Source organism: Neopelma chrysocephalum, unplaced genomic scaffold, assembly GCF_003984885.1.
Source record: "Neopelma chrysocephalum unplaced genomic scaffold, ASM398488v2 Primary Assembly neopelma1_44, whole genome shotgun sequence".
NCBI classification, from domain to species: domain Eukaryota; kingdom Metazoa; phylum Chordata; class Aves; order Passeriformes; family Pipridae; genus Neopelma; species Neopelma chrysocephalum.
In genome coordinates this window covers 11,651,619-11,674,001 of record NW_020897703.1, presented here as the reverse complement: position 1 = coordinate 11,674,001, position 22,383 = coordinate 11,651,619, and the positions used below count along the sequence as shown (strand labels likewise).

The following is a 22,383-nucleotide window of genomic DNA, read 5'->3' as shown; positions in this document are numbered from 1 at the left end:
TCCCTTTCTAAAAACAGTTAAGAACATTATACTCTGAAATCTTTTTACCCTGAGAATCAACAATTTCAATGCTCTTCATCCTTGAGAAAAATTCACATGACTCTTCTGTGAGCTTACGGTAAATTAAAGCTGGGTGTGCCTCCTCTGGTCACATTTCCATACTCCAGTATTAAACCAAAAATTTGTCTTGAAAGGAATTGAGAACACAAGTTTGGCTGAACACATGGAAGGCAAATGGTCTTGCCTGATGAGGTGCAAACTCAGCAGCTGCCAGACTGGGAAGCTATCATCACTTGTAGGCAGCTTAAAAAGAGGATGTCATTCCTCCAAATGAGATCATAAACATAAGGGCTGTGCCCACTCCGTACTCAGGAGTGCATGGTATAGTGTGGAATGAATACTATGGTATAGTGTGGGAGGAGGAAAAGAGCCTTTTTACTCAATTCAGTTTGGAGACAGATTCTCCTTGCCCCACTGCTCTTTGCTATCATGTAAATTGTATCACAATCTGCTCAGTACATGTAAACAGGTAGGAGACAAGCAACTGGTTGAGCCTTACCTTATATCAGCCATTGCAAAAGGGCTGTATGTCATTAATGAGCATTTTACTTCAAAATATGTGGAACACCAAAGTGGTTTCCACCTTAAAGTCACAATTCTGGCCACTACAAAAGACAGCCCATGGGAACAGAAAAATAACATTTCTGGTTCTGTATTAACACACGTTTGGGCTGCTGTTGATGAATAAAACCTAAGAAGAAAATGTAAGGAAACTAAAGTCAAATTTTTAGGGAAACTTTGAAAGGCTGAATACTTGAAAAAAAAGCTACTACTTGATGCTTACACCTTAGTGCTGCTGAAGACAATTATTTCACAGTTTTAGAATTATGTATAAAACATGCTCTATAGAACAGGTTCTTTATATTGTTAGCATGCAACTACATAACAATAAAGACAAGTATTCATTAATACTCATTTTTTCTTCTGAGCAGTGTGTGTTTAAATGTATGTCAGAAAAATGCAGTATAATATGCACAAAGACATACACAGAGTGTTTAACAACATTCTTGCTGTAAGGGTGAATAAAGTGACTGCAATCAATCAGCAGAAGCAAAAGCGGAGTCTTCTGCTGTTCTTACTAAACACATTTCCTGAATGAGACAGAGATTTTACATTCAGCTTGGTTAATGTTACTGCAAATTGCTTTCCTTTTAATCCTACTTTCAGTTTCTGACATGCAACACACGAGTACCTTCATAATGGCCAATACTGCTATGAGAAAATATGCAAACCATACCATTAAATGTGCTCTTACATGTTAACTTCAAATCAGTTTATAGTTATAAATAGTAAAAGAACGATCCCTTGGAGATGGGTGAAAGTAAAGGGGACAATATTCCTATCCTGAGTAACTTCCAGGTGTAATAGCTGATATAAGCTCATGATAGGGAGCTTCCCTTCTAAACAGGGAAGAAACTTTATGGATTTCCTTAGTGATCCACACAGTTTTGCAACCAAACTTCCCATGAGAGTTGAAACACTAGTTTTCACTATGTGAAAGCTATATTAAGCTAAAAACCTTCTTGTTCAGCTAGTTAGATGTATTGCCAGTGGAGTCCAGTGGACAGGTCACATGCTGCCAGCATAAGAAACAGTCAGAGGGAGATAACTCCTTATGTAGGGAAAAATTGTATCATGTCAGGAATAGATACGAAATCACAATTAGGATATTTAATAACCTTCTATAGCAGAATTTGATTATGAGGCAATCTGGGTCAGTGGTGGGAAGAGGGCAATTTTAAGGCAGTAATTACATTTTGTCTCGTCTTGCTGTTATCCTCTTATTCAATTCTTATTTCCTACAAACTGGCATACACCGATAGACAGCTTAAGTCCATGTAATATTTGAATAGCAGGTTGGGATCTGACCTCATTTACACTATAGTGAAACTGGTGCTCCAGACAATGTGACATAGACCAAAAAAAAAAATTAAACTGCCCTTTCAAGTATCTCTTTACCTAGAATCTCTCAGAAGACTAGGAACTGAAAAACCTTAAAGGATGATCATCAAAACCTGCATAGAAAGCATCAAAGTGAAGAATATTTAAACATGATGCTTTATCACTCACTTAATGTTCTATGAGGCCATTCCAGAGACAGTATTTTCTGATGACAAAGATTTTTATTTGCAAAGGGTTCTTTTCATATATAAAGGCCTCTGAAATACTTACTTATATTTATAGCTGCAGGCATCTTTTAAAATGTATCTCTAGAGTCAGTTATCAGCAGTAGTGGACAAATTTTGCACTTCTTCATAGTCATGGAAGACCAAAGCCTATTATATTCCAGTCTGAGACATTTACTCTCTCCAAAAAACAAAGAATCAAATGTTGCATCTAGGCATGTTTAATGCCCAGAGCAAACCAGCTTTTAAAGGCCTCCATCTGTTACTGCAGACTGTGGATGGTGTCTCTCTGCCCTTCACAATGATGAGTTAGCACCTCTTTTCCAATGACCAACTGAAGCAGAAGCAGGACAGTAGCATTTAAAGGGAATGTTACAGTATTTACAGTAAAGGGGAGTGGGTGTGGAAGAGACAAAGTTTGCATGCATATTTTCCTCTTGATTTTGATGCTAATAATTTTCTAACGTGACCATCGCAGTAGCATTGCTGCTGCCTTCAATAGTGAAATTGCCTGGAAACACAGACTCATTTAGGTTGGAAAGGAGCTTTTGAGACCAGCCCGTCCTACGCCCTTGCTCAAGACAGGTCAAAACCCCAGATTAATTTACCCTTCAACAACTTGCACCAAATTCCAGTTCTCTGAATGAGACAGAAGTGGGGCTTTGGAGTCCTCTGAAGGCAGTTGGATGTAAACATGACATAAGGAGACCTCATGCTGCCATATAAACATCCTCTGTCACTCAGATCTACCAGATGACTCCTTGCTTCTATGTTCCAGTCTCTGTGAATGTCTTACATCTGAACAGCTGTTGGATAAAAGACATCCTAGAACAGGTTTTGTGTATTTTAAACCTCTTCAGAGAAACCCAACAGATAAACAGAGGGTTGCAATTGTGAAATCAAATGTCCAAATTCTGCCCAAAGTCCCACAGTAGATGTCTGAGCCATTTGCTGGAAAAGGTCATTCCTTGCTTTAGTCAAGGTTTTACATGTGTAAACCAAGAATAATGCTGTTCTTGTATCCAGCTTCAAAATCTGCAGTCAAAGCACGTATATGTGGTGCAACTGCTTCATCTTCAACTGGCAAATTAATAGTGTAACACATAATTAAAGACATGAAATGTGGAACAAAGAAAGTTGAATTTAGTCTTGTTTCAAAAAGTTGTATTTGGTTTGATCATTTACCAACATAACTACTTAGTATGAATACTGGTATTTATTTTAATTAAAAGAGAAATTTCATGGCATTAAGAAAGCTATTTATTCTCCTCATTCTACTAGAACAAAACAATAGCCATTAAGCAGCACAGCACTATCAAATATAGTATTTAAGATTTTTTTTAGTATTATTATCATGTACCATGGGCTTAGGACAAAAATGTGGTATTTATTTTCTGCTTTTGAGATAAAGCTTTATGTGTCTGAGGAAAGGATTTTTCTTATAATTTTCATTTTAAAAGGGCAAGGGAAGATATGTCATTACAGTATTACACATCCTATTTTCAATGGTAGGCCCAGAATTATAGCTAAAAAGCAGAAAGCATACTGAATTTTTCTAATAAGTCAATCAATCCTGTCTGAACATGTCACTTTCTGAAATTGGGACCCATCAAAAAGGAAAAATACATTTCCAAGATAAAAATATTATGTTTAAATTTTTTTTTACAAACTAATAGAAAAGACACAAAATATGTTTTTTTATGTTGCTAAGAATCAATCCTTGATGCTAAAGTCATTTCCTAGTACATAGAAACAAAATATATGGCAGCCTATAAAAGGAACAAGAAATTTTGATTTTAAAGGAACAGAGACATAAAATAAAAGCAATTAATGGTCTGAGCATCTATTATTCTTAAGGCCAAAGTCCATAACCACAGCAGCCTAGGACTGGAGTTTTACAGGGCATGCACATTCGACACAATGATCTCCCGAGGCGCGCAGGGGAGTGTTCACGTCCTTTTGGCTTTTGGTGATTGGGAAATAACCAGTGTGTCACATACTGCAGGCTAGCAACTGTCGAATTTTTATGACCATTAGTGCAGATGACAAGTTGGTACAAAAGGGTCTATTCAGTCTCTGTTCCAGAATTTCAAACAAACACAAGCAGCAAACCTAGGGCAAGTATTTCTCTGTAATACAAAAGTGTCAAGCATGCAGGCTGCCATTTCCCACAACAGCTTCACTTGGTTTTGGTAGCAGAAAGTCAGCTTTGTTGCTCTGATGAAGGTTAGAATGGGTAACGTGGACTGACCCCCCCTCTCACGCCTGTAAATTTTGGAGGGTGAGGAAAGAGGGATATAATGTAGCCTTTTCCTACCCAGAAAGGGAAGGAAAGGTTCTAGCTCCTTCCTTGAAGACTTAGAAGAAGAAAAACCTAATTAAGAGTGGAAGGTATGGGGACAGGTTCTTCTCACAGAGAACATGATGTGAAGGCACAGGGAAGAACTTGTTCTTTTGGTGGCAAACAGCCCAAACCATGCCCTGCAATTCTCAGTTGGACACATGGTGCAAGAGAGCATATGAAAAAAGCAAGGGTGTTGCCAAAAACACACACTAAGAAAAACCCCAAAACAGAACCACAAAAACCCCACCAGTGCCACAATGGCACATCCGCTGGTATTACACTATTTTTTCAATCCCAGTATATTCCAGCAGCATTCACTGCACTCAAGCCAACCTGCAGGACCACTAGTCCTGTGCCATCCTTGGGCTGTGGCAGTGCTGCTGGAGTGCACAACAAAGGCACTGGAACAGGGTTCCTGTGAGCCACTGAAATTTTCTTTCTGAGCAGCTGTGACAAATCAGGCTGGCAGAACAGTGACTGGTGGTTCAAGTTATGCAAATGTATGAGTGGGTTACTGCTCCACTGGGGAGAAAGTCCTATTTCAGATCTGCTAGAGTGACAGCTATAGCAGAAGCCTGTCAGGTAGACAATAAATAATATTGACAACACCTTCAAACTTACAACATACATTTACAGAAAAGCTACAGAGAAAATTTCAGTGATTATCCTTAATGTATATTTTATCTTTGTCTTTTTCTCCTTAGTTCCGATTGCAGATTTAAAAGAAATCCAGCCACCCTATTCTGAACCCATAAATCACTCCCTAGGAGCACTCAGCACTGTCCAAAAGAGCTTTCTCCCAAAACCAGAGGTTCATCTTACTACAGTTTAACAAGCCAAGGCTTAACCTTGGAGAGGCTTCTGCAGGGCAAGCTGAACACGAAGCCCAACTCCTCTTCCAGTGGCAAAATGTACACGGCACCCTTCATCTCACAAAGCACACCAGCAGAGAAAGCCTGAGCACCCAACTGCACAGCAGCACAGAGCTCTAGTTCATACACAACTCACAGCCTCACCACCATGTGCTTTCTGACAAAAAAATAAAATGTACAGATCCCATTCTTTTAACAATAACAAATAACAGACACTTAAATCCTCTATTTGTTTAGCTCCTTACTTACTACCTACCTATTACTAGCTTTATACATTTTCTCTAAAGAAAAGTTGCTTTCATATGTCACTACTTTAGGGTGGAAGGCTGCAACACAGCCATAAATACTTGTTTCTTGTCATGTTTTGAATATATGTATCCATTATGCTGCTTATAACTTTTCCTTACCACTCCTCACAGCAACAGGTTTCCTTCAGGGAAAGTACAAGTAACACAAGTAGATACCTGGAATCAGTTTAACAGTAGAGTTTATGAAGGTCATAAATAGAAATTGGTTTTTTATTATTTTTAGGAGTTTTTTTGTGTGCCCGTAAGCTTGTTGCAGGGACAAAACGCACGCTGCCTCATGGCAGCACAGAAAGCAGTGTCAGCTGAGCTATGTTTAACCAAACAGAATGCTCTATGTGCAGGCAGATTCTGATGGGTGTGTGTGCTACAGTACATTTCTCATACATGTGAAGTGTTTACACTTTAAATTTGAAAGACTAAAAACACAGAACTACCGACATAATTTCTCTGTTAGAAGCCATATTCACTCTGCCTGGGATTTTTCCCAGATCAAAACAACAGCAGAACCCCTCTAGGCAGGCAATGAAACAACATAATAAATAATCTGTACAAGATTGCAATCACAAATATATTTTACATAATATACGCTAGATAATGTTTTCTTTGGATGGCACAGGCCCACACATCCCAAATTGATCTAGAAAACAAGTGTGCATGTAATTTTTTTCTTTCAAATAATCCCAGAACCTAAATTAATACTGCACAGGAGCACGGTAGCTCACACACTTGTGCAGAAACAGCTCTTTCAGCACAACCTCCTTCGCATCAGCTGATGGAGGAATGCAAAAAAAAATTTAAAAAATTGCTGGATATAAGACTGGATGTAACATGGCTGAACCTGTGAGGATATTTCTCCCAAGTCTCTCAGCAACTCATGAAGGAAGAACATGCTGCCTGTGCTGCTAACATATTCTACCACATGCACAACCACAAACATTATGATGGTGTGAAATTGCACTGGCATTACATTTTTTTCAGGATTTTACAGCTTAACAGAAATGCTGCTAGGCTACCAGCCTTAAAGTGGAGCAAGGATGGCACCCAGTGGCCAAAGAGATTCATCTCAGAAAAACATGTCTATTTCCCATTCTTCACTTTTGGGAGTTTTAGTAATAAAAAGGTTCTAGCTCTAATATCAATTTGTTGGAAATGCGAAAAGCCTTGAAAGAACACTACCTTCTTCCTTTGGGGAACATTTATGTTTCTTTCTACGAAAATATTGTTTCAAAAAGCCTAAAGAAATATTTCCATTAGTGATTTAAATCAACACAAGTAAACATTTATGAAAAACAACTGTTTGCAGCTGGAACATTGTATAGAGGAAGAAATAAACAGAGAAAGATTTTTTTTTTCTTGTAGCATATGTGCCAAGGGAAAAAAAAATTTCCCCTAGTTTCAAAGCCAGTACAACAATCAGGGAACGTGTTTATTTTAAAATTAACATTTATAATATCAATGCCAACTAGAAAGTTTCTATCTAAATAGTTTGGTGAAAAGCAACTTGATCTTTTTGACCAGAAAATTCCTAGTTTTAACTGTCAGTCCACTGGGACTACAAAGAAATCCAAGCACAGGTAAATAAAAAATAATTTTAAATGTGAAATATTATGTCATTTTTATGGATTTCTTATAATTTGGATTTATTATCATTCATCAGACATCCCTCTGGCTTGCATGGCATTTTAAATGTATTCTATGCCTTATCACTTTTTTGCATGGTCATTGGCTAAGTGTTGTAGCAATGCTGAACTGTGTTTATTGCTCAGTGTTTTCCAGCTGACAAGAGATTCTTATGGAGTATGACGGCTGATCAGATTGAAGGACACACAATAGGTCTGTTGGATAATAAATCATTTCACCTTCACTTAGCAATACTATGTCCCCAACAATTGCTATTTCTAACTTGATTTTCTAAGCATTCTCAAGACCTGCCCAATTGTGGTTTTGTATATGAAAACAGACACAAAAAACAAAATTTCCCATGTAAATAACAAAATGCAGCATTTGAGAGCAGCAAAGTAGCAGCCCACTTTTTTTAGTATGGATAACTTAATAATCGTCTTAATTACTCCTCTGATGAAAATGTCTGTTGTTTAAGAACCACAGTATTACTGTGCTTAATTCCTAAGAAACTGAAAAACAGTCACTATTAAGGGCAATAAGTCAGTAATATTTTAAATTATTTAGAATGGTATTTTTTTTTAGTACTGTAAATATTAGAGTATAGCAGAAATCCTTCAATTTATCTAATTCAATTGAAATCTATTTAAGCTTTAAAGAAAAAGACTTTTTAAAACAACTAGTACAAAGACTATATTTTGCCCATGCACATATTTTAGTTTTCTGTTATTTTCACTGATTGGAGTTTATTACTTGCTAAGGTCTTTAACCAGGAGATTCAAGCTCTGGTTGAACCTCTACTATGAAGTAGCTGATCTTAGAAGCAGTCATTTATTATTTAATATTTCTAGTTACTGTATGTCTTTACTTTGCAGTCAGAATACTAATACTGTTTTTTCACTTTTTAAAAATAATAACTCTAAAGATCCTTATTTTTGACCTACAATGTAAATGTACTCAAGGATTATTATGTATAGCATTAACACTTAAGAACAAACACATTTTGCCTTTACGTATTCAAAAAATTCCACATGAAGTTACTTATTGACTTCTGCATTATGCTCTTGTCCTGATGTAATCCACAGACCGGAATCTATTCCTTGATGAAAGAAGCCTATCCCTTTCAAAAATTCACTTAATGACCTGTACTAAACTCTTAAATTAACAGAAAAAATTGTCTGGGCATGAGTATATGATTAAATTGTGGGCTTTATCTAGCTTCCAGGCACAGGCTTCTTTCTTTTGCCTTAAATCTCTAATCATAGATAAATTTTTCTCTTGAGGAAAAGTTATTTTAAAAGAGGACTTACTTATCTCCTACACTAGAAAATAAATTGGTTTTGTGCAGGCTTATCATAAAAATGCAACATAGTTGTATCACACAAATCTTTTGCGGTCAGAAAGCAGAATTGTTGAAATCTTTCACAGATGTCTTAATATTTCTGTACCCTCTTTGCAAACGGGAAGGCAAAACATGAATAAGTGCTCTGCCCTGCTCAGATGATATGACAAGGGCAAGGAAGGTGCCCAGTTAGACCACAAATATTCAGAGGTGGGTGGATGTCTCCTCATGACTGCTGTGACCTCCCTTTAACTCCTCCATAGCCAACAAGCAGGGCTGGTTGGCCCCTTCCAGCCGGCAGCTCAGTGCTTGAGCCTCACCAGTTTAAAGTACTCCTTGTAAGCCTTCCCTCCACAATATCCCGGAAAACTCATATTTCATTTGCTTTGCAGGGAAGGGAACATTTTAGTCTGGGAACTCCATGTTTTCACCTGAAATAATAAATATGGTAATTTTAGAAATACAAGAGGAATCATTTCTGCGACCTTTTGTAGCAATTTAATCTCATCTTGATTTCAATAAAACTCAATGGTTAAATTTTTGAAACCCAATTTAGAATTCCCACTAGCTTTTTCTAGTGACTATCCCTCCAATTAGGGCAGTAGTATGTAATATGTCATACTGTAGTATGATACTAGCCCAGCAGGACAGCTTCAAAAGTAATTCCTGAACAGGTGCCTCTTGTGTCTGACATCCCACTTTCTTTATTTCATGGAAGAAATTAAAGCAAAAAACCTTAGGGAATATTATTTGAACTGAGAAAACATACTCTCTTGGTGCACTCTTCTCTGCTTTGGCCAGCTGCACTTTGGAGATTTCCTGACCCAGAGAACATCGGTCTCCATTTGCCTTTTCCTTCTGTTAATTAAGCACTTCAACTCATTAATATCTACAGTGACAGGTCATATAGTTTAGCTACATGTTTGCCGAAGAGAGATCTTTAATCAGATTAAAATCTGCACCCTGATAATTTCATTTTATGTCTCTAAATGTAAACATTGCATGAGAAAAGACTGTGAGCAATCTTTCCCTACTCCTAAATGCTGTTTCCCTGTTCACTGAAATTGAAAAAAATGGAACTACAGAGCACTAGTCTGAAGTCAACAGATGACAGCCTCACATTTCAGAAACTACTATAAACCCTCAGTATTTTATTTTTAATCATTATTTATTATCTGTAATAATTTTCAGTGTATGCAACGTGTTCCTGACTTCTTATTACCATGACAACTGAAGACATAGGCACATGTCAAAGTGTAAAAAATGATGTAATACAATAAAGACCTCAATTTCATGAATTATGAAACTCTTAACATGGTGCTTTATGTCTTATATGTGGGCAGTGAACATGGAAAAGCAGAGAAATAAACTGTGTTTTACATCTTGTGATCCTGTGCCTTCTCAAAAGGGAAAAAGGGAACATATTAACACTCAAGCCCTGTCTACTCTCAATGTTGTTTTTTTTTGTTGTTTTTTTTTGTTTTTTTTTTTTCCTTTTTTTTTTTTTAATTTTTTCTATTCTCAGTGGAACTTGAGCAGCTGGAATAGCACTGGGGAAAAGCTCAGTGCCAGCCCACACCCTTCTGTGACAGCCAAAGAGGAGTCTGTATGACTAGCCTTGGAGGACAATCTGGAAATTACTGAAGCGTGTGAAGAGCTTCACACTTACACAGAACCGCAGGTCTCTGCAGAACTGTGCGTGTTTCACCTTACACGTGGCTGGGACCATGGCTTGCAATACTGACTTAGCAGTTTGACTACACGCCTTTGGTTTTTGGTAAACCCAGGTTACCAAACAGATTGAAACAGCACTGTCATCAATGCATAAAAGCCTCATATGCTATGACAATATTTCATAAATGGTCTGAAACACAAAGGCCAGATTGCCTTTCTGAAATTTAATTACTAAGGAAGACTATAAAGTAATTATTACAAACCACTACAAATGATTTGATTACAAGGATATAAAAGTAACTAAAATAGTTCTAAATTGAAAGATGGCGTCACAGCAGAGAATAACATAGCCAAGGAATGCTTTCCCAATCCTTTCAGAGATTGAAGATAAAATTAGTATAAAAAAAAATCAATTTTTTCATTGTGCTGCCCACTCTTAGGAATTTAACGGTGCATAAGACATGAATAACAAGTACATTTTCAATCACATGTAACTCACTTCAAGTATCAAATTCACTTAGATCCATCATTTTTCATGAATTTAACTGTTTACGTTGTCATATGCAGTAGCAGTCAAAGTTGTTTCTTTTTTTGGATCAACTCATTCCACTGTTTTTTAGTTAGAAGTGTTTTCAAGAGAGACACAAAAGCTCCCTATGTCAAAGTAGGACTTAAATAGCCACACCTCGGGCTACAAAACTGAGAAATGCAGGAATTGTTATTCATGCTACATTTTGAATTGAAGATTCTGTAAAGCAGGTGATACATTATTTTTCATTGTGTATCTCTCCTGTGTGCTGTTTGACCTAAAAAAGGGAATCTCTCAAAGGGCAATAAATAATGCATCACAGTCATTAAATATTGATCTGGCTTACACCATTCACAGCTGCGCAATTAGGTTTGCTTCTTAAAAATAGCTTCTTGTACATTACCCATAATAGCACAGCGTTTACATATTCCCTTTGGAAACCACATTAGTTAAATTTAAAGGTGATGTGTGTTTGTGGGACTGCTTGCTAAGTCACAGGACTTGTTCGTTACTGTCTCAGAAGTCAGTAACTCTTGCTATAAATATCCTGTCCTGAACACAATTCTGCATTCTTTACTCATGTATCTTGGCTTTCTACATTCACACAACTATATTTAGGCTCGGAAAGCCTGAATTTCAGGAAGAAGAAACCTGGCACTACAGGTCAGTGTCACAGGATATTATCAATCTTAGATTAATCAGACTTCCCTAGTCTTATATTTTTCTATTCCAATCATACAACTGCTTATAGCTAAGCACTAAGTGTAGTACACAACAGAAATAACAGAATGGTCTTTTAAGGCTAAAATACAAGGGAGAACTGAGTTGCCAGAGTTTTTAAAATCATACCTATTTCTACCTTCTTGAAAAATAAGATTAGTATTGATACAGGTATGATTCATTGGTGCATTACTTCAGCTTATCCTGCCAAAATTCAGTTTGAATTTAGCATAGTTATGTAGATTCAAGTGAGGAGAAGCATTGTGACAAATCAGGATGAAGACTTCACACATTCTCAGATATACAAGAAAAGTCTGCACTCAAGGTGGATTTTTTTGTTTTGCTTGCATCTGCCCATGGAAAGTAAAGTTTATTTTTTTTCCTGTATCTGGAGGAGTAGTATCAAAAATCTGATCGTAGTAATGCAGCACTTATCAGAAAACCTAAAAAATATTATGCAGTTTGTATGAATTTAACAGAATATTGGATTTAAATAATTTTTTTGAAGTCATAATAATCCAAATCCAAAAATAAAAAATAAAAGTTGAAAAATCTTTAGAAGCAAAGAAATGTAAAATAATCTGGCAACAGATAGTCTAGGTACAATACTTACTACAAATTTTATGTTTTCATTGTTCTTGTTTTAATCCCACAAAACATTCACAAAAGTCTCACCCTCTTTCTTAGAACCTGGAAGTAAAGTGCATATTCTAAATACAAGAATAACCATAGATACCAGAAAAGTAATTCTGATTAATCATTAATTCAGATTCAACTGCCTGTTATTGAAACTCTATCAATTTAGCTTCCATGTTTTCCCCCACTTTAAAAACCTACACATTTTCAGGAAAAACAACCCATTTTGTACTGCATGACAACTCAAGTTTTCACTTAGACTGCATTTTAAACTAGCATTAAAAGAGGACTAGATCTTAAAATTTTACCTTTTTTTTTTTTCCAGAGATGATGTTCTGTCTGAAAACACATTAAAAAAGACTGGCTACCAAGAATAAACAGAGGCAAGGTGGCAGAGGAAACATTACTATGCAGTTTTACAAATGCCAAACAAAGCCAAAACCAGCAACATCCTGCTGAAATCAGTGGCAAACCTCCCATTACCTCCCCTGGGGTCAGATTATAACCTACAGAGACTCAAGGATTTGCTCAGGCTCTGAATCCAGGTCTTTGCAGTCTTGTGTCTACCCAGAGAGCTAAGCCCCCTCTTGTCACTAAAACAAGCTCACACTGGGTTAAGGCCTTGAATTTTCAATACCCACTTGCCCTGGGCTTGGGAAGCAGACTGAGTGAGTGGCTCCACCCAGGTCAGCAGAGCAGCACTTGCCCTCACTGTGTCTGAGCTCACACCGGTCCTGCTCACACTGCCCTCCAGAGAAGTGTGTGCCTGGAAGCCCAAGTGCTAATAAATCCCCAAATAATGAAAAGGATTGGTGACACGGATTTTTACAGCAATGATTCGCAAAACTGGATTCTCTTTTGAGAAAAAAACTCCATCCGTTCATTAATAGAACAATTTCTAGTCATATAAGCATTTTTAAACTTGGCTTTCAGATTTTTATTATGACAGTTATATTTTAGAAACACCAGAAACAGAATCCCTTCAAAAATGTGCAAAATCATTTCAATCTTCCGTGTGAATCTATGTTGCTGCTTTGTTTTTAGACAATTGTAGAAATCAGATATGGAATTGGCCAATTGCATGACATGGCTCATTTTCATACATTCATGTTTCATTGTTCCATACTGTGAACTTCCTTATGTATTTTCCAGCTCCACAACCAATAGTGCTTTGCACTTTTTCCCAGCTGAGCATCTGGAGAAAGGTATTTTTTTGGTAAGGGTTTCTTATTGTTTTCTTTTTGTTTGTTTTTGGGTTTGTTTTTTTTTCATTAATTCTTAGATGGAATTAGAAGAAACAGAAATAAATGTTATTTTGTTTGCAGAACCTGGTCACAGTGATTATGCTTAATTCTTAAAACGATATGTATATTTGTGAATTTGTATATCTGTGAATCCATCCACTAACAGTAAGAGATTATTGAAAGAATTTCATGTAAAAAAATCAACTTTAACTAGTCTTGCTAGGCTTTCTATAATGCAATAAAATAATTTACCAGTAATAATCCTCCTGGCCAGAGGAAAAATAAAGTACATTTGCAATTTTTCAGTTTTTATCAGAATATTCTTGAGATCTTAGGAAAATAAAATATTAATGGAAAAGCATTTTATTAAGACCATAAAAAATAAGATTACAAAGAGGAAAATAAACAACTTGTACTACAGGAATATGTAATTACTTCCAAGCTGCTGGGGTCCAGTTACAGTATGTGTGGGGCAAGATGCTGAAAAGTTGTCAACTCAAATGTATTGTCACTCCAAAGTCATTAATTACTGTTGAGTCTCATGTCAGTCAGGAGCCAATAGTGAACTACTGGCATCACTCTCATTTAGATGTTTCTATCATGTGTGTGTTACTGCTCTGCCTGAACCAGAACATCAGGTAAATCGTAACAGACATTTCCTCTGACATCTGCCAATAAATCACCAAGGAGAGAGGGGACAGTTTTAGCCCCAAACACCCCCAGAGGGAGGGATGGTTTATTAGCCAGTCAAGTCTAGAAGATGACCCTAATATAACAAAGAGCTTATACAAAATATAACAATGTAACAAACAGAGAAAAGAGCAATGATTTCAGGGTAGGATGCCTCGGGAGATCTCAGCAGGGAGACCGGCTGCCAGAGCTCTGCAAGTGGGAAGTCATTTCATCCCACAGATGGATGGCCCTCTCTGGGGATGAGCTTGTCACAGGCCCACAAGACGTGTCGGTCATCTCTGGGTTTTTGTTCTTTTTATTTGTTTAGATCCAGTGGTGTGAAGCATTAACAAAGACTACCTGGGTCTCATTTTGTCAGGAGATGAAACTGAGACAACGATATAGGAAAGGGAAAATTTTTCTGAAAAAATAGCTTAGCTTAGTTTAAGGATAGCTTGGTTATATTCCTTATTTTCTCATCTATGTTCTTTATTAAAAAATGTATCTTTTGGAGTTATTAATGAACAAATGCTTTTCACTTCCTTTTACCTTATCATTACCATTAAATGGATAGTTGCATGCCTTCAAGGTAAATGGATAATGACAAGAACATTTCTTACTTGGAGATAGGCATATCTATTAATGAAGTCAACTGGGAAAACAAGTAGAATAGCTTTTCATCACACTAGCATCTAAGTCCAAAGAGTAATATAGCAGGCTGTTATTTCAACTACAAAGACCATGAAGGAGAACTGTCTTTCAATGGCTGACAGCAATCAAGAAGGATGGCCTTCTGGTGTACAAAGATACTGGTGGAATGCTGACAGTCACAGAAACTATATTACAGGTGCCTATTCTAAGGTAAATGAAAAAACAAAACAAAATAAAAAAACTGAATGGTCCTCTATCCCTTTCCTTCCTCTCTCTCTCTCAACAGTGTTCAGTGTTCTTTTTGCCAAACACAGAATACAACTTATTATGCACACAATATAATAAGTATTTTCCCCTGGCTGCAGTGTTGGATTCCAGTAATAATTCAGGAACTACAATGGAGGGAGAATATTACACCCTTATCACCAGGTGTCGATACAGTCTTAAGGCACAGTCATCATTTGGGTAATAATTTACAAACTAATTAACTAGCAAGAGCTGCCCTTCCTCAGCCCAGGTAACTCATCAGTATCAGCTCTGTGAAGTCACCCATGTCTTCCCCCTTCCACCACAATCATCCCCGTGGTGCAGAGAGCAGGTTCCAGCCCGACAGCCAAGTGTGAAAATAACGACCCAACAGCTATTTTCCAGTCAGACAGGTGCCAGGGTGCTAGAGCAGGGAATGCCAGCAGTGCAGGGTCACAATAGTCCAGATCTCCTGCCCAGACCTCGCTACAGTCTCTGATGCACTTCATGTACGGGAAACCAACACTGATACACTCCACAAGAGCCTTCCCAAACAGCTTTGAGGAGCCCTCTACAACATTGCCTCCTCATAGCCAAGGGAAGTGTCAACCCCACGTGTTTCCTCAAGCAGAAAAAGACAAACTAAGTCTATCACAAAAGCAGCTCTGCAGTGCTGCCAGCGATGAAAGAGCAAGGTCACTGCTCCCCCTACTTTCTATCCCATGGCAAGGCAGGATTCAGAGAGAACATGTAATTATTGGTCCCTAGCAATGCTACATTCAGAACACATCACTTTAACATTCTGCCCAGGGCACTTACAGGAGTTAAATGATTCCTCACCTTCCCACCCAGCCTTGTGAGCCTACACACAATCTTGACAGTCAATGCTCTGCTTTTTCTGTAAACACAGAACAGCTTTCACACTATAAGCACATGAAGTCTCAAGTTCCTCTTATTTTCTTTAGTGTTTTCCTCATCTCCTACATGGTATGACTTCCCTATGGTGGTCCACGCTGAGGAGGCCACCAAACCACATTGACATGCAGTTCCAGTAGCAGTTCAGCCAGTTCAATGGAACTTTGGTGGGCCACTGTGCACCCACCACTGCAGGTCTTCATCCTTTGAAAGATTTTTTTTTTTCCACCTTCCCTGCTTAACAGCCTAATATGTGATACATCCTTTATAAATCATTGTTAATTAAGATTTTCTGCTTTTGATGTAAAAATTTTCTCTCAGGTAATCCACATCCATTTTAATTTATTTTTATATTTTCAGAAATAACTAAAAACTCAAATCTTACCTTAAATTTATCAACTTCTGCCTTCGAACATGTTGCATGGTAAGACAACACCTGCCCCAGAAGAAAGATAAAAAGCAGTTTTGTACACTTGACAAATAGAACTATCAGGGCTCTGTACTACAGTCTAATCAATTATGTTTAAAGCGAATTTAATTAATATTTGTACATAGTAATTCAGTTCTGAATGGCAACACATAATAGCTAATTGCAGGTTATCAGGCATGCATTTGGCATTTATGTTGCAGGGAATTTTATAGAGAATCATGGACAATAAGTAATTTAATATTACAAGGATTCCTACATTGTTCTCCTGGAGTTCTACAATCAAAAGGAAAAGAATTTAATGTAAAAATCACAGTAGGCTTACAGACCTTAAAAAATGTCTTTTGCTGTAATGCCTGTGCTAGTGGCACATCACTGCACCTCTATGCTACACCTGACATTCTTTTCAATACCCTTCTGGAGATGACAGCATCAAACAAAATGCACGAAGTACCGCAAACCTCCTCTTATTACCTATTAGTGTTCATCCATTTATATGGAATACGTTCTATCTCATGTGACAACACTAACATTGAACAAGCACTCCAGATGGTGCAAGAGGCAGCCTGTGTACTGGACTCACCAGTACTGACTGTGCATGGGACAAGGTGCTGGTCCATGGGGGACCTCACAGAGCCAGAGCGCTCCTGGCCAGGACAGGTCCTCCTCACCACACGGCAACACCCAATCTGCTTTATGTGCCAAAGCTTTGATGTATGCTTCTCATTTTGAAATAATTTTCATCTATGAATGTCAAAGGCCTTTGACTTATAATACCTTGTGGCAATAAGTCCCAAGATGTAGTTACTCTTTCCAATTTTAGAGATGTCACCTTTTACAGTAACAGGAATTCATTCCTGCACTATAAAAGAATAAATAACAAACACCAATTCATTTTTTCCGTCCCACATTTTACTTTCTATAACTACACATCATGTCCTTTCTCAAGTAGTATCTATTTTTCTCTCCAATCGTATTGTAACTATGCTCAGAAATTGTTAAAATTAGTAAAATTATGTCTTCTGCTATGACAGATTACACTTAATACCGAAATTCTCATCAAGTTTCTCCTTTATCTGCTTTCATTATATCCCTCTAGATTTTTACAGTCTTCCTTAATATTTATTATTCTAATCTTCTAATCATTTGCAAATTTTGTATCCTTAATACAAAAAAAAATTTAGCCTGGTTTTGAATTATATGGTATACTCCTGTCAACTGTCCCCATCATTTATTTAAGTTTTGGTCTTCTATTTATTAGTCAGTCTTATGAGAATACTATATAAAAACCTGTATCAATATATCTGGATAAGAACCTTATTATGGTATATATCCAATTGATTTATTTTACATCTGATATCAATGTCATTTTCAAGTGCCATTCATTGCCATTCTCGCTAAATACATAAATAGTAATGAAGTATTCTATTACAGAAAAATGGATTCACAGTCCTTCAGCTCATACCAGAAAAGTTAAATACTTTTCTATCTTCCATCACTTTATACAAATATTATCAAGCACTGTTGCTCATTTATAGAAAGAATTACTCTTTATTAAGGAATAGTGGCCATTTATCAAATCTCTACTCTCCATGTAAGCTATATGGTTACTAGTCTTTTTTAGATCTAAGAAAGAAGCTGTATTTTAAACCAAGAAATTTTAATTTTCTTTTCTTTCAGTAGCAAATAACAAGTGTCTATGTTAACTTTCATCCCTATGTATCTGAGTGGGATATCTGGCACTGCTTGTTTTTCTTGCCAGGAGGAGTATTCATTCTAAGGTGTCATATTGCACAAATATCTGGGACATATGAGGGCTTATACTAATTCATTATTATATAATTTAAAGAATAAGGGATCTTGCAGGAGGCCTGACAAGGTCTCTTCTCCTCCTAAATGAATACATATAGAGGAATAATAAATAAAGCTACTTATGCTTATAAAGTTTTCTAACACAAACAGTCTTACTGACTTCAAAAAGCCTTAATATGCCTGTGTGGACCACATGATAGAACTTCCATACACAGATTAATATTTCCAACCCTAAAGCAAAGGAAAAAAAAGACTCTTCATAGCAATCCAGTTTAGTTTTTGTTTTACTGGAGAAATACTAAAATCTATTTTTGTGGTTCTTATTGTAATGGTGGGTATAAACTCAAAGGAGTTACACAGTTAAAGGGTGCACACATCAGGGATTACAAAATATGCTGAGTCCAGCTTTTAAGTCTGCACAGGATCATCCCCAAGAGTCACCAGATGATTTTCTTCACTTAGCACATGTGGAATTTGAAACAATACTGAAATCTTAGCAAAGTTACCCTTTCATTAGAGAATGTTTTAAGATTAATTGGTCTTGCCTGATGCTTTTTAAAAGATATGAAATTTCATTCAAGCTCTTTTAAATTATTATTTTAGTAGAAGTAATGCAAACTTGTAAAGCTATCCGCAAAACTCCAAGCTTTGTTCTTGCTAAGATTATTTTTAATATGATTACAATTAAAATCTCCAGATACATGACAGAATAGTGCTGTATTGTTGAATCTGCTTATAGAAGTTTAAATAATCATTTTTAAAAAAATGTTCTGCATTTTAGAATTTACTTCACAGGAGCTGGTAGATATCATTAATTGGGGGGGAGTTGAAACAGGAAAAGCAATAAGCAAAAAAATAGAAAGCTTTCCATCCATTTAGCTCCTCTATAAGTACTTTACAGAAAGACATGATGTGTTGGAATGACAGGACCTTGCACTATGTATTGGCCTTGGCCCACAGCAGAGCTCTTACTGAGCTGTCACCCATCCTGCTTTGACTCTGTTCCAGCAAGGCAGACATCTGATAAGGGATCAGCAGATGTTACTTTTGATACTAAAAATCCTACTGACAAGGAAATACATATAACACGTAGATTAATTCCTACACTTACATCTCTAAGAAAGTAGATTCTCCACCACCACTGTTGCACCTTCTAATGTAAAAAGCACAGGCGTCCAATGAGATATCCAGGTTCAAAATTACTGAAGCTATGCATGAGCTCTACAGCTAAGCGTACCTTGAGAAAGTTTCCTTTCAGCATTACCTTAATAAGACAACCCAAAGTGCAGGGAGGTAGATACACAAAATTATTCTACCTACTGAATAAATATATAAAAAAATAACTGAATAAGTTCAGAAGCAGTAGGCTCCTTTCCATGTGATATTTAGGAGTAAGAACAGGTGTCATGAAGATGTACACGTACGTCAAGAGCCACAGACTGTTTCGCCCAGGATTTCTTCACTTGGTCGTACATAATTGTGTTGTTGATACCCAGGCCACAAAAAATAACAAAAGCCTAAAATTAAAAAAGAGAAAAAAAGAAAAGAAAGTAAATTATAAATCAGTTATAATACAAACACAAAGATGAGTGCTGGCTTAATTGTTAAAAGAAATTGCATGGAAATATTAGCAACAATCATGCTTAGACAGGTTATCTTAAGAATGGAGGTAAGTGACCGGCCTCCAGATAAGAGAGATCAGATACCAAACACTTGTTTTAATTAGGATACAACCTTATTAAGTGAGCAGTTCTGAGAATTAATATCAAACCGCAAACATATTCTTTCCCCTCTCCCTTACTAAGAAATACTAAATCCTGCTGAAAAGTATGTTAATGCTAAGAAACTAAATGCCTCTTACTTCAAACAGTCGCTGGTCAGCATCGTCAAAGGATTTCCCATCGAGCCTGTTCAACACTTGAGCTACCCCTTTAGAAAGAGTTAATATGAATTAATTCTCAGTGTTTTATTAATTGGTAAAATGTAAAATACATATTTCAAACTGAAAAGCAAAATTGCAAATATTTCTTCTGAAAATAATTAAACAGACAAACATGCAAAAGTCTGATTGTACTGATACCAGTACTCAGTTTACTTTCAATTGTTACTCTTTACTCCCTATGTTATAATACTGCAAATCTATAAGTCACCCACAGTGCTTTTCATAAAAGGTCAAAGATCTGTTTGAGTAAGAACTTGAGCACTTTGCTAACAACAATCACGTAAGTTGTCCTAGCAATTTGGAGTTAGCAATAGAATGTGTTGAATTAGTACCTTCATTCTTAAAATCTTGGTTGGTCCAGCATCACCTGGGTATATAAGTCCTTTTTTACTCATGAGTGATCCATTAATTAACTGGACCAATGAAAAAAAATGCATTTTCCTTAAACCACTTGAAAAAGTGTTCAAAGCTCTTGTCTGTATCTGAACTAATACTGATTTCTACTGCAACAAACCATTTCTATTTCATTTAGCTACAACATGCCCTTAGAAAAATCCTTTAAGAGTCGTCAGCAGTCAAGGAATCAGATTCTTTCTACTTCTTTAAGATAATGCACACTTCACAGCAGCAACAAGCTGTATTTTTAAGACTCAATTCCCGCATCATCTCTGCTAAAGAAGCTCAAATATCCTGCATGATATCCAGTGCCTTCACCGACGCACTACTGACAGCCACAACGCACAGGGATCTAACTCTTGCCCTGATAATTTAAATTGCTATGGCTTTGACGTCAATTCTACCGTGGAAAGTTAGCAGAGGAATCTGGCATTGTTATTTACAAACAGCACCTTTTTTTGTGCCAAAAGGGCCAACTGCAGGTGAAGCATAGCTGGGAAGCCTCGTACCAAACATCCAACAAAACCCTGTCATATCCTGATCCAGCAAACACCACTGCAACAGGCAAGTCTGACAGCTGCCACAGCCCCTCCAGTAAGTCTTCCCTGACTGTGTATCATTAGAGGGAAATGACCATTTGCTGGACTGCAGAAACAGTTGCCTGAGTTGTGTACTAAAGAGGAAGACCCAAGAAAGACAAACATTTCTTACTAGTATTGTCAGAACTTTTGTTTTCATCGCATTAGTTTTAATGTTTCAGTTTAATATATAACTTAACAGTGACACAATTGGAAAGCTGAAAAAGTCCATGCAGTATCCAAGACAAAACATCCTTTCTTGGATGTACACTTAGCATGCATCCTAGATACCAAAACTTAACAATATTCAGCTGTGAAAAAGAAGAGAAGGAACACAGAATTAAAGACAGAATTAAATTTATGTTAGCACAAAAGTTATGCATCTATGAGGAAGGTCTTACCAATTATTTGGTGGGTGCTGTTCCATATAGGAACACACAGAACAGATCTTATGTGAAAGCCAGAAATTTGGTCAGCCTGAAGTGTAGAAATGAGAGCTTCCATTAGTGGTAGGTACCATTTGCAGCCTTTTAAATTATACTAATAGAAATGTCAAGGAGTAAGTATATGTTTAAAAATGTAATTCCATATGGATTGGCTCTCACTCAGAAAAAATTCTGCTGAAACCTCATTCAAAGTAACAAAAGGTCGTAAGGGTTATTCTAAAAATTGCCAAAGAAAATATAAACATTGGCATCTTTGACACACAAAGCTTATACTATTTGAGTGTGATTTGGCATTAAAGACAAACTGCAATTGAGGCAACATCCAGACAAATCCTGGATTACTTACACTGTGGTTTAATGGAGAAAACTTCCACTGAACAAGTGTGCCTTAGAAATACCGTTCCCAAGTGTCAAACTGAAATTGGACTTAGCAATGCAGCTGTAAAAGGAGGCTCACAGGAAATATGCATTTTCAAGAGTAGGCGGGGAATTGTGCAGAAGTGTAAGTTAGTAAGAAATGGAAGGATGGAGTAAAAACCAATATTTGAGATAACTGCTCCTTTTGTTCTGATGACAATTTACTGTCTCATTTATTGTTTTCTATCTAATACAGTATACAACTTCACAATTTATCATAAGTGTCACTGATTCCCTCTTTTCTACAGTTAATAAGCTTTATTCCTTAGTGTCACTGCTGCAAAATCTGATGAATCGAAAATATTTTTTAAGAGATTAGAGTAAGAGTGGCATGAGCCCTCCCGCAGAAGATCAGGAGACATTCTCTTACTAAAACTGCCAGTGCTACAGGCAATCTGTAATAAAA

At 36.8% G+C, this 22,383-nt stretch overlaps 1 protein-coding gene across 4 annotated transcripts in view; it reads right to left on the bottom strand.

The window, feature by feature from the left end:
• Positions 1–22,383, bottom strand: part of PDE11A (phosphodiesterase 11A) — a 130,005-nt gene that overhangs the window by 46,137 nt on the left and 61,485 nt on the right. For all 4 annotated transcript variants that reach the window (XM_027678467.1, XM_027678464.1, XM_027678466.1 and 1 more), the window contains exons 7-10: positions 21,516–21,591; positions 20,060–20,127; positions 19,623–19,715; positions 16,345–16,395 (exon numbers count right to left, since the gene is read on the bottom strand). In XM_027678467.1, coding sequence (XP_027534268.1) covers positions 16,345–16,395; positions 19,623–19,715; positions 20,060–20,127; positions 21,516–21,591 — 288 coding nt within the window. The remainder of the gene's footprint in view (positions 1–16,344; positions 16,396–19,622; positions 19,716–20,059; positions 20,128–21,515; positions 21,592–22,383) is intronic.